The sequence below is a fragment of the Limulus polyphemus genome, unplaced genomic scaffold, assembly GCF_000517525.1.
Source record: "Limulus polyphemus unplaced genomic scaffold, Limulus_polyphemus-2.1.2 Scaffold930, whole genome shotgun sequence".
In the NCBI taxonomy this organism is placed as follows: domain Eukaryota; kingdom Metazoa; phylum Arthropoda; class Merostomata; order Xiphosura; family Limulidae; genus Limulus; species Limulus polyphemus.
In genome coordinates, this window is record NW_013666540.1 from 80704 (window position 1) to 94321 (window position 13618).

The window sequence follows — 13618 nt, forward strand, 5'->3', positions numbered from 1 at the left end:
GATGACATGGCCTTTCACCAGTGACCCGTCTTGAAAGGGTTAAGAAAAAAGGGCCATTAACAGATACTACTTTCTACTTGCAACAGCTAATTACTTATTAGCTCATATTTTACTTTTTTCATGCTCTCTATAAGAAAATTAAAGCTGAGTATCAAAGTAAAGGAGGAGCAATGTGAAAATACTTTAAATGATTTCTTGATTCTGCACGAAAAGTGCACTACAACTATTTGTAGTCTTATTTCTTTAAACAAAACTTAATAAACAATTTTATCTTATACTTTAGAATTTATGTTGAAAGCTATTTGAAATTTATGCATAAATTTTTATTTGTTTTTTGAGTAAACACAGCTGAAAATTGAACTTACAGTTTTAGACAATTCGCTACCTGATTCCATAATTCGCAGGCAAAGAGGTATGATCTCAGTAGTCAACAAGAAATTTATTACCTCTTGTTCATCAGTCTGGAAACATAGAAAAAAAAACACATTAAGATTTTAAACAAACACAAGTTAAAGATTAACTTAATTAAAACACTTCTATGGAGAATTAACAAAATATATCATATGTTTATATGATGTTTAACCATGTGATATCTAATTTTACCTCAAATAAAATTAGCAAGAACTTGCACTAAAACATGTTTTGTTGATTATGAAAATAAACCATAATGTTAACAGTTCATCTCAAGTTAGTTATGTTTCAGTAATTATTAGATATAAACTTCCATTTTAGTCAGTTAACTTTGAATCTACAACTGACAGCCATTAAATTTTGCTTAAATATACCACAGGGGAAGTTTTAAATTTAAAACTTTTATAGCACTTTAGTGGCTCAAAAGTTCCTGTTATTATCAAGAATTTTTATTTTAATTTAAGGCAACTTTGTTGTTACAGATTTAAGTAAAACATTGTAACAGTCATGATGTCAATATGAACTAGCTATTTATAATTCATGGTGTTCTGATAATTCTTTAAAATATTCAACAATAACTTTACTTTTAAATTGTAACAATAAATTATTATTTATAGCCTACCTTTACCAAAGCACCTATAACACCCAAGCTAGTTAACCTCAAATATTCAAATGGTCTTGTTTTACTTACAGTATGTAAGAATGGGTAAAGAAACAAAGGGATGTTAGCTGTTTTGATAAAAAGAATAAATAAATACAAATTAGATGCCTGGTTAAAATATTGACAACTTTATATCAATATAAAGAATATTTATTCATGTTTTCTGATCATATTCTACTACTTCAATATACAAACTACACTTCTTAAAAGGATTATTGTGTATTAAATAGTTATTCAGACACACTGCAATGCTTGTCATAAGTTTGTTTCTAACAATAAAAAAAAAAAAAGACTATTTTTGCTATAAAAACCTACAAAAACCCCTGTATTCACTTCATAATAATTATAATTGCACATCAACTGCTGGGCATCATTAAATGTAGTTTGAATGAGTTTAATCTACTGGCACACATTTTCATAGTGATTAATATATTTTTCACTCCTATGTAAAATCATTAATGTGGTCTTATTTATAGGTAGTGAATGACCAGTAAAGTATGAAGTTATTACTTTACACAATGAAAACCCATGGAATATTGCTTCAAAAACTTAATATTCCAAAAGATGCACTTCAAAGAAAATTTAAACATTTTGCCACTATTGAGGGTTTAAGGTCCAATAAGAATGTCTAGATAGAAATTTTAACATTAGATCAAATTCAAACATTCTAACAATTTATGCAGGAAATACATGGAGTTGTTCAACAATGCTTTAAAAAAAGTAACGTTTATCGAAAAGTTGCTGCCAAAAACCCTTATATTTAACACTTACATGGCCAAGCATATAAACCTTGCAAAGGATCACAAAAATTAGAAGGAATAGAAAAATGTATTATGGGCTGATGAAACATGAACTAAGCTTTTGGCAAACTAGGAGATTTTTTTTGTCAAGAAATGTTAACACGAGAAGTTTAAATAAGTGTGTGTAAAAAAAGCAGTGAAACATGGTGGAAGGTTTAAAATGGATTGAGGGTAATTTTCTGATGCAGGAGTGACAAATATTGTTAAAATTGATGATATTGTGATGATGGAGTAGTATCACAACATCCTAGATCTTCAAGAAATACTCACTTGGCTTTTAATTTCAGCAGGATAATGATTCAAAACGTAATGCCCTGGTGAATAGGAGGTATTTAAACAAGGGAAATTCTGGTTATATAAAATTGAAAAAAAAAAAAGAAAAAAGCCAGCCCAGAGTCCCACTGCTAATCCATCTGAATATCACATTTGAAATTTAATGTTGTAAAAGGTTGAATAATCTAGGACTGTAAAGCATAAGTGGTAAGCAGTTGACAGTCTCAAACAAGTTGAAACATCCATGCCATTCAGTTTATGTATGAATACAACAGGTAAATGAAACTTTTCTTTCGTAACCTTTCATGGAAACTTAAGTGATAATACTTTGGATTTAATATTTGGCCAAACTAATTTCTGCAGTATAATGCTTACTCTAAGGGAAAAGAATTAAAATTTGAAAATAAGCAAAAAACAATATAGTTATAGTAATGAGCATTTTAGTTCTTTAGAAGACTTACCTTGCAAGAAAGCTGATCTTGTTTCTGGATGTGATGCCACACACTGCAGTAATGCTAATGCATTACAGACTCTGTTGGATTGCTGTGCCTGAAAAAATACTTAAACTACTAAAACATTCAATACGTGTTCTAAATTAACTATTTTAGGTAGATTTTTTTTTAGAATAACTCAGTAAAATTTTAACACACTTGAAAAAAAAATCATCTGTTCCTGGTTCTTCATATGTAATTTGTTTTTGCATTAAAAACATTTTAAGGTTTTTTACCTATTTAAGAATATCCTGTTGTGTTTAATTCCAGTGATGAGAACTTATTCTTTTCACTGCACTCTAAATTTCATGCTAAATTTTTTTCACTTGCTATAAATCTAACGAATTATCAACACTTATATGCATGAATAATAAAATAGCTTTAATGTTAATAAGATGCTTTACAATAAACATGGACTACTGTGTACATGATATTTTATCTCAACTAAATGAACAGTAACTTGCACCATTGTTTTGTGCTCATTAATGAAAAGCAAATCATCTTGCTGATAACATGTTTTAGGAAAAAACATTTAATGAATAACAATAAATATTTACAAATGAGCCTGTCCGCAGTCTCAAAATACAATAAAAAAGTTTACTTAATAATTTACTGTATAAAGTTAAAATGCCATGAGACTGTGAACAGTCTCATACACTCCACGTATTTATTGTGTATTATTAAATATTTGTTTTTCTTTAAACAACTATGTTATTTAAAATTTACACAAGTATCACCTTAATCCAAAACACATCGATGATGTTTAAACTCAAAATCATATTTCAGTTTTCAAAATAATTATATATACTTTTAATATCTTTCCTGTAAAATTCAAGTAATATATCATTCAAATCAGTACCTTTGGAATTTGTTTTGGCCATTCCTGTTTCTAAGAATTTAATACATGTAGAATTACATATTATTTAATAGATAATGTTTTCTTGGTACTTGTGTATAATGTTAAAATAATAAACAAATAACACAAAACGTTAAAATAAATACACAAAAACATTTTAAATTCAGATCAATCTATGGTTTCTAAAATGTTGACTACACATTTCAACATTTTCCACATCATCATCAGGAGTGAACCTGCGTGACACAACTGACATATATATTTCTTCTTAGCTAAATCTTGTGACCTGTGTGTAGGCTTACTATTTCTGCATAATTCTTAGAGGAGGTCTTGCCACTTTCTTACACAGATATTTGCCAGACCTTCAACTCAATTTAATAATTCATGATCTTTTTTTTTAAACTTATTATTTCTAAAGATTTACAGATATTACTGGCTCTAATACCCTTTGGTTATGCCAATATTACTGTTTTCTCCCATACTGTTATGGGTTGTGTTTTTGTACATGTTCTACTGTGGCCCAATTTTCAGTCCTGTTATTTCTCACACATCCCTATGTTCTGCTAAACAATATTTCAAATTATGTTTTATCTATCCAATATAAATATTTTCACCGTTACATACAATTTTATAAATCCTAGCTTTTTCTGTTAATTGTATATTATTTTTAATATTACCTAAAATTTGTTTTATGTTATTCATCGGTTTAAATGGGGAGTAAAATATTTGTTGTTTTTTAAACATTTTGAATAAAGTAGTAGTTAAACCAGGAAAATATGGCAAAAGTAAACATTCCTTTTGTATTTTATCATAACTAGATTTTAAGGTAATACCTTGATCTATTATTAACACATTACTGAATTTCTTAATTGCTCTATCAAAAGAAGTTGGGTTAAATCCCCTTTCAACTGTTATATATTTCATTAGCAATCTGCAGTCTCTGACACTGGCTCTTAATGGGGGAGTAAGGGCAGGAGAGTGTGAAAGGGGTAGGTATTATTATTAGAAATACATTTTCGATTTAAGAAAATGTTAAATTCCAAAACATACTTACCTTCTCTCACGCTACAGCTAAAATACAACATTGATAAGGTGGAGTGGTAGAGGGCATTACCCATACAGAATGCATCTGCATAGATTGTGAGCATGCTAATAGAAGATTAGCACCCTAGTGGGGGAACCACACTACATCCAGAACAAGTATATTCTTCACCCGGAACATAATTCATGCACTTGTGGGTGGAATTGGACATGATCAGTCATCATTATCGGCCAGGCCCCAACCAGGAACTGAGGTTCCACTTCTCAGGATTGGAATTATAGGGTCATGGTCCCTAAATGCCACGTTGGTGTCTATGGCATTTTGACTGCAATATATATATAATTTTGAATGGATTCCAACCTGTAGCTATAAAGTGATGCATTCTGAGCCACCAGAATCATGACGAGAAGGTAAGCAACACCAAAGTGGACAAACCTTCTCCTCAACCTGAAGAAGTCCAAAAGGCAACACTCCAAACTTGGAATGACGGGATCCTGTATATCATACTCAACCTGAGGAAACAGAACTCATTCTCTCTGGAATTATGAGCTCTCATCCTCACTTCCCATCAAGTGGACAAGGTATATTCCACTTGTCCCAGAAATTATAGGGAGGATATGAAACAAACTGTGCTCAACCAAGAACCCAGGATGGGACCACTCTATGTTCCAAATTATGAGAAGACAATGGACCCTCTTCCATGAATGTACTGAAGCAATATTGAATAAAAATAAGGGCCATTCTCAACCCAACCAGTAATTCAAGTAGGTTCCCACATACGTTTGTGCCTCTCCTGCCAACATCTGTGGACAGAGGTTTTTCCTTCAGAGTGTTAGAGTGAATTTCCTCCACTCTTGAAGAAGAGGGTGCGAAGTTGGGGGCCCTCCTACCCAGGACCCTGGATTTTTTTCCCCCACCACTCCAGTGACTAGAAACCAGGTGTGGTAAGGACTCTCTAGCTCCAGTATTAGAATATGGGGGGGGGGGGGGAATAATGCACATTGGAGAGTCCTGAGGTACGATCCTCTGGATACAGTGCTACAAGTTAACCAAATTTCCTAAATTTTGAAAAGCAAACCATGAATGGCAGTCCAGCACAGTACAGTAATAGAAGAATCCAGTTGGGTAAAGATAATTGATCTACTACCAAATTCACCACCCTCGAAACATGAAAATCTAGTAGGATGATATGATGGGAGTAGGCCCAATAAAGAAGATCCAATGTTTGAAAACAAAGAGATCCAAACCAAGTACCTCCTTGGTGGGAAATGTAAGACACCAACATGGAATTGTCGGAGTGAAGCGTGATGATTTTTCCCCTCAATACGTCCAGACCTTGAGACATCGCCCTTTGAACAGCAAGAAGTTCTAAAACACTGTAGGTAAGCCTCATCATCTGTCCATAGGCCCTGGAATTCCTGACATTTGAGATATGCACCCAATCCCTGAGGCGAGGCATCTATGAAGAGATGGATCTCTGGATGAGGTGGTGGCAGAGGAACACCTATCATAGTAGTGTTCTGATCTAACCACCGCTCGATATCAAAGATGTTGATCCTGAATAAGAAGACTGGAGAATCTAGTGGATTGCTGTTCATGATCCATTGGTCATGTAGAGACCACTGAATGGATCTTATGGGCAATCATCCCAAAGGAATGAGAGATTCAAGTGATGCCCAAATCCCCAAAAAAGAAAGAACCATCCACACAGTGGAAGAAGGATAAGCAAGTAAGAATCAGACTGTCTGTTCCATAGTGTGGAGCCAGATGGGAGTTGGTTGAGCCTGACTGAGATATGTGTTGAAAAAGACACCCAAAAGGACAATATATTGAGTTGGAGTGAGAACAGATTTCTTGGCTCTGATATTAAAGCCTGCCTTAGTTGCTTCTGAAAGTACAATTTGGGTGTGATGTTCCACCAACTGATAAGTTGGTGCCAGCAGTAACCAGTCATCCATGTAATGCTGTGTGCACAGGCCTAGAGAATGGAGGGGACGAGAAAAAGCTTGTACAATTCTGAAGAACATATATGGTGTCAATGCTAATCCGAAGGGTAAAACCTTGAACTGCAGCACCTGACCCTTGTGTGCAAAATGCAGATAGTGGTGGGATGACTCTGCTATGGGAACATGTAGAAAGGCGTCAACGACATCAAATTTGGTCATCCACAGTCCTGGCAAAAAATGGCCAATGCAGAGTGAGTAATGACTCCATTGTGAACTTTGGAGGATATAGGAATTGATTTACACTAGAATGATCAATGACCAGGTGCCAATCTCCCATCCTCTTGGGCACAACAAACAGACAGGAGCAAAACCCTGGAAGAACTGGGATGACTCTCCCCAATGCCCCCTTGACCAACAAATTTCTGATAGCCTTGGAACAAAGTTCTGAAATCCAAGAATCTGCAGGAGGCAGAAACACTATAGGTTGGGGATGGGGGGAATAATGGTGGTGGATATGCGAACTGAATGACTAATCCTGATGCCAGGACCTGTAATATCCATCGATCTATGGTAAAGGTTTTCCACACGTCCAGAAATTCTTGGAACTGAGCCAACACAGACCCCAAAGGCATACGGTAGTCACCACCACTGCTGGCACCATTCCAACCGAGCAGAGGAACCTCGTAGATATGGCAGAATAAGGGAGCTCAGGTAATTCATGGAGGATGGCAGCTGGTAGATGAAAGCCCTCTAACAACGCATCTCTATTCAATAACATACCAGACAAGAGACCAAAGAAAGTACAGAAGCTGACAATTGAACCAAGGTAGATGCCAACAATGATCCTAACTTGCCATCAGATTGATGTGGCAAGTGCTGAGAGGCTTCTGACAAAAGTTGGAGGGATGATAAATATCTCAGAACCATTGTTAGGGTTAGATGAATCCTAGAAAACTGTGATCTATTCAAGTTGATCACAGACTCTGTTCTGAAACCACACATTTCCAGGAGCGGGTCTAGTCTTTGAGAGTCTAAATATGCATCCATCTGGTGGTGGTAGGCTAAAGCATGTTGTTCTGACAAACGTGGCATACAAGGCATAGCCGTCCCTTTACGTAACTGAGCAGTAACTTTCCTTGCATGAAACAAAATATCAGGGAGAAACACCACCAGACTGAATATATGACTCCATCTCACTACGAATAAAGTCACAGACAGCCTCAACTGAGAGTACCCCCTCCTCCAACTGTTAAGCAACACTAGATATCAAAGGTGGGATAGAAGAGACCTGATTTACCTTCGTGCCAGAAATGGTAATTCATACATCAGCTTGCCAAAGGGGAAAAAATTGTTTTACAAAAATTAACTATGTGACACAAAGAAAAATCAAAGTGTTTCCAATGGTTGTAGTGCAGAGAAACTCATTATTGAACACTTTGTCAAGAAAAAGTGATAATATTATCTGAATGAGGTGCTTACATACAGTACCAGGATAGAGAGTGCATTGATGTGGAGAGTGTCATGAGATAGATATCACCAAGGGCAATTAAATGGGGAATGAGAGACTGGAGCAAGCGAGAAAACAATCAAACCAATGTTTAGATGGGCAAAGGAAGGAAACCCTAGCAGTCGTGTAATATCTATAGTGTGAGAAGAGATATGTATGTATATTTATCATTTGCTACAAAAGAAAGTCTGAATTTAGAGATTTTACAAATTCTTTAAATATCTTAACACATCTGCCATATGAAAAGACTGATGACAGAAAAACATGGGGTTATCTTATGTTTGTGTGATCTTCTGTTTTCTCTTCTTTGGTCAACTTGGCTTGATAATCATCATCTATTTTATTTCATTGGTAAATATGATGATAAAATGAAAGAGAGTTGATATGGTATGGTCTGGCAAAAGATAAATTGTTTTGTTTCATAACAGCCATCAAAAATATATTCCTTGAAAAAAAAATACAATCAAGTTATTTGTAATTCTACTTACAGTAAACTCATTTTTAAATGCACAATATGTATGTTAAATCTTCAAACAAAAGTATAGGTTTACACTAAGTGATATTAATCTGAAAATTTTTACTCACTGTTAATGTAGATGGATTGATGGCAGGATATATGTTTATAATTTCTTGAAGCAAAGCAGCTATTGTTCCAAAAGAATGCCATAACATAGTTGCAAGTTCTGGAACAACCTCACGTTTTTTGCTATTGAAGAAAAAATATTACTGACTGAAAAAAACATATAACCTCAATGAATAATTAGTAAAGTACAGGCAACCATTTTGTCTGATATCTTATTATTTAATTCCTGATCTAAGCCAACTGAACTTCATAAGATTGTCAATGTTCTGGAATTACAGCTGAAGATATTGTTAGCAGCAAGGGCATTATCAGTTAGAACTGGTTTTATTATACAGGCTACATTTAAGTTATGATCCACATAGTTGGCTTACTTTTGATGAGAAGTTATAAATAAATGCCAATGAATTTTCACTATTCTCATTTCATGTATACAAGAGATGTGTTACCAAAACCTAATTGACTGGTCTCTCGGCAAAACTCAACATTTTCTACAAGCATGTTTAACATTCCTTCAAATAATTTTCATTATAATTTGTTTTGACATACACAACTAATCATAAAGTGTTAACTTATTTTTGGAGGATATTCTTTTACTTGAATGATGGAAAAAGTGTGAACTTAGTGTACCAGGTTTTCAAAAAACCTTTGGTAAGGATTCACAGAGATTAGCCAAGAAAATTCCATTGGTGAGTGTTAGGTAAATATCAGTTCATTGGACTGAGTTAGCTGGGTGAATGAAATCAAAAATGTTATTATTAATAGGGTCCAGTTGAGCTGTATTACTAATATACTATGCTAGGCGTCAGTGCTTGGACCTTTCCTTATTCTTATTTACATTAATGACATTAATAGAGGCATTAAACTTGTGGGTATTTCTAGCTGTATTGAGGATGCTGCAGTACTAAAGGTCAGCTTGGATCAAATTGGTTTTCATAACTTGGATTGCATGTTTAATATAAATGAGCATCTACTCAATAGCAAGACTAGAAAATGGGATATTGGCATGTGGTAGATTAGTATCTCAAGTCATTGAGAAAATGCTTTTTTGCTGGCAGTAAAGCCAACAGAAATTTAGGATATAGTTATGGATACAATGATTACAAGTCAAAAAATGTAATTTTTAAAGTCTTTAGGTAGTCCTCACTTAGAAGATTGGTAAATTTTTAGTCTTCTTATTTAACAAGTGTTACTGACCCACTGGAAACAATCCAGGAGAGAGGTAACAGGATGATTCCAAGGGTGAAAGGATTTTATTACGGTAATAAGTTAAGATCTCTTAACTTAATTTCTCTTAAGAAAAAAATGGTAAGAGGTGACGGAAGTTTACAAGATTATCTGGAGGATCAACACGGCAAAGGCCTCTAACTTCTTTGCACTGAATTCTATAGATAGTAGATGAAAGGAAACAAATTTAAGGTTTAGAAAAGACGGGCTAGGCTCCAATTAGGAGAGTTTTATTTTCCTCATAGAATCATTAGCTTAAAGACTGAGCATAATTTCTACTTTTTCTTGGTGTGGGTATGCATAGATAGCTTTGAAGGACCAAATAGTCTCTTGTTGCTAACATGTTAATATAAAAATCTAAAATCCAAAGTCTTGTGAGTTGAATTAATAGGTTAACCTGTAATAGAAAAACAAATTTTATGTCAATAAACATAAGGCTACTTACTTTATTATTCTTTTTTTAATAAAAAATAATAACATCCATACAAATGATGTGATTATTGATATAATTTTTAAATTACAATCTTATATATATATTACGAACTGTGGTGTCTGTCCAAGAGTTTTTCTGTCTCCTGTCTGAAAAGCTGTACATGTAGGCAAAGTTCAATATTCACTTTTGAAATGACGGGAGGACTGGCAGGAATAATTTTGATGTCAAATTTTATTTAGCAAGCAGGATATTCTTCATTAAATTGTCAGGAATTAATCATACTATCATTCACATTTCAAAATGTGACATAACTTAAAGAATGAAAATGTAGATTTATTGTATGTTATTGTTGAGCAGCTCTTAGCATGACTGAAATGCTCAACAATTACTTTTTGCAGTAGGCAGTATAAATAGCTCAGAGCTTTGCTTGTTATTACATAAAAAGTATCAAATAAAATCCATGTTATGAAGATAAACTGTCAATGAATAAATTAAAACATACTAATATTTAAGTACTCAAAAATATCACTTACAAATATTTGAGAAAATCAACATAATAAACTAGATATACCTTCATCTCCATTTTTCATATTTAATTACTTTAAAAGCTAATAGGCTTAACATTCATACTAAAAAAAAACTATCTTTTGACTATTGGTTCATATTGAAGATTCAGCAATCTGAAGTTAAAAATAGCTCAGAACAAACTATTTTGCCAAGATATTCCAAAACTACTTCCCACTGCTCAGAAGCTATTGTCATGGAATTATTATTCGGTATCAATGAGGTAAATGCAATTGAAATTAAGTTAAGCAGTCTACTTTAAAATTTGCTGTGTAGTTAATATTATACTGCACCAAAAATCATTTTTAATAGATAACAGATGGGAAATTTATTTTCAAAATAATTTTATTTGAAATTTTTCATTTCAATGTTCCAAAAAGGCTGACACTACTAAAAACAATATAGTGATTGAAAATAAAAAATTCAATAAAAATTCATACTGCCAAGATACCAAAATAGTGCAGTAACATGACCTATAAAGAATCATGATAGTTAATGCATCCCAGTGTCTACATAATACTGACGGGAGGGTGGGTGACAAGTTTGTTGCCTCTTCATTTCAGATAAGTAATGAGTGTTAAATTTACAAATGTTGTTTGGAACACAGCAATCAGCAAAAAAGAATGAAATCTTTTATTGTCTCTTCATTTCAGACAAGTGAAAGCTACACTATTTGGAATGCATCATAATGCTGGGCAAAATACTTGAGTCAAGTAACTATGGGAATGTTTTCAAAAGAGATAGCCAGGTGTTGTTGAATTCTTTGCTGAACCGACTGTTATCAGTTAGGTGAAAGTAGAAGGCTTCTTTTATTTATTTTTCTTGTGAGTGTGATTTATATCCTATCATTTTATTACTCTATATAGTCTTCATCTTTAGCATTATGGGCTATTACAGAAAGATCAATATTAGTCTTGTATGTCTATTATGTTCCCAAATTCTAACTTTTACTTGTTTTCTTTGTATCTCCAATGTATTGGAATCCACATTCACATGGAGTGCTTTTTTTTCTCACCAATGGGTCTTTGTGTACAAATTGGAATTGTATTGTATCATGATTTCTAAATACTGTTCTGACTTTACATTGTTTACATAACCTCCGTTTTTTGAAAGACCTCTGACACAGGATAATATAGCTTTATATCTGTACTTTTCTTCCTGATTATTTTTGGTGTTTATCTTCTTTACCAAGCATTCTTGATATTCATTGTTGAGGAATGCTGTAGTGATGTGTTTTTTCCATCTTCTTACCATCTCCAGCACTAAAAATCTTGTTCTTTCTCAAAACTAAATGGTCTATGATATCTGTCTTTACAGCACTGGGGTGGTTTGTTTTATAGTCAAGGTATCTACCCATATTTGTAGATTTCCTGTAAACTCTTGGGGTGTATGAGTTGTGTCTTGGTAACCATCTTATTAAAGAATGGAAGTTTATCATCTTTTTCTCATTCAGTTGTGAGCTGTACTACAAGATATCTGTTCAGGTAGTTCATAAATCCTTAAATCTTTTCTTTTAAGATGTGACCATAATACAAATGCAACATTACCACATCCAAAGAAATCTTGGGACATATAGCGGATGTCCTAAGGGTGTTAGCTTTGATTTGTTCCAAGTAGAGATTACCGAGTACTGATGATATGAGTGAGTCCACACATTGAAAGTAGAATGTGCTGATACAAAAGATTGCGAGTTGTATTATTGTGGAGATTGTCAGTTGGGTGCATTCCTTAAGAGTTCTATCATTTTCAAGTTGTTGGCAGAGTTTATCTGTAGTATATCATGGACTGGTATGTTAGGAAAGAAGTTTGATATACTAAAGCTGATCATTCTGTCTCGTGGGGTTGTTGTGGTTGCTTTTATAATCTCTACAAATGGGCCGAGTTTTTAATGTGTGCAGATGTTTCAGTGATATTATTATTATATCTACCAGATACCTAGCTAAAGGGTGTTATGGTGAATGTCTGCAGTTAACTATGAGCTGGAGAGGGTAGTCTTGTTTGTAAATTTTAGGTAAGCCATAGGTGTGTGTGCAGTAGTGATGTTGTGTACTGTTAGTTGTTTGATTATTCCTCTTTCTGAATTGTGCTCAATTGTAAATTCACAGAGATTCATATTAACACTTACAAAATTCTTGAAACATTTACCTTTACAGTGGCTACCTTAAAGTATGATCACTACAGATGCTGGGTTGTTTCATCCATTCATTTGATCTCATATTAAAAAGAAGTAAAAAAAATATTCAAACTGTAAGCTATAAACTTGGTGAGTGTAATCAAAGCACTGCCAAAGAGCACAAATCAAGTTTCCTTACAATTGTAGAAATAGGGAGTGGACCATTTTATCAATATAAAGTATTTGACTTAACTACTTGCTTTGCATTACAAAGACCCATTGTAGAACAGTATTACATACAACCCTTGAAACATGAAAACCAACAAATGTTTCATAACACTAATCAAGTTTAATGGGGACCTGTATGAACATTTCTAGCACCTAATAATATTACATATACAGTATGAACATTCTTTTTAGCCACAGCACAGTGGCTCAGAGTTTTTGGTATTTTTTCATGTACAAACTTTTAGCTCATAATTCTGTCATCTCTTGACCGTTTTGAGTTCTAATTACAGTTTTGGACTTGGGAGGTTAAACCCTTTTGATTGATGTATTTGACCATACCTAAGGTCTCAAAGATTAATTTACTCTAATCCTGCCTAAAAAAAAAAAATTTGATGGGAGGCTGGTAAAGTTTCTGATGAGTAATAAAGTTGAATCAAGTATATGCACGCTGGCACTCAAAAATATAGCTAAGAAAAAGGGAAAAAA

At 33.6% G+C, this 13618-nt stretch overlaps 1 protein-coding gene across 2 annotated transcripts in view; it reads right to left on the minus strand.

Annotated features, from left to right (window-relative positions):
* LOC106461307 (CCR4-NOT transcription complex subunit 9-like) overlaps positions 1–13618 on the minus strand; it is a 30628-nt gene that overhangs the window by 11490 nt on the left and 5520 nt on the right. For both annotated transcript variants that reach the window (XM_013921126.2, XM_013921125.2), the window contains exons 3-6: positions 8573–8693; positions 2607–2694; positions 1034–1140; positions 366–461 (exon numbers count right to left, since the gene is read on the minus strand). In XM_013921126.2, coding sequence (XP_013776580.1) covers positions 366–461; positions 1034–1140; positions 2607–2694; positions 8573–8693 — 412 coding nt within the window. The remainder of the gene's footprint in view (positions 1–365; positions 462–1033; positions 1141–2606; positions 2695–8572; positions 8694–13618) is intronic.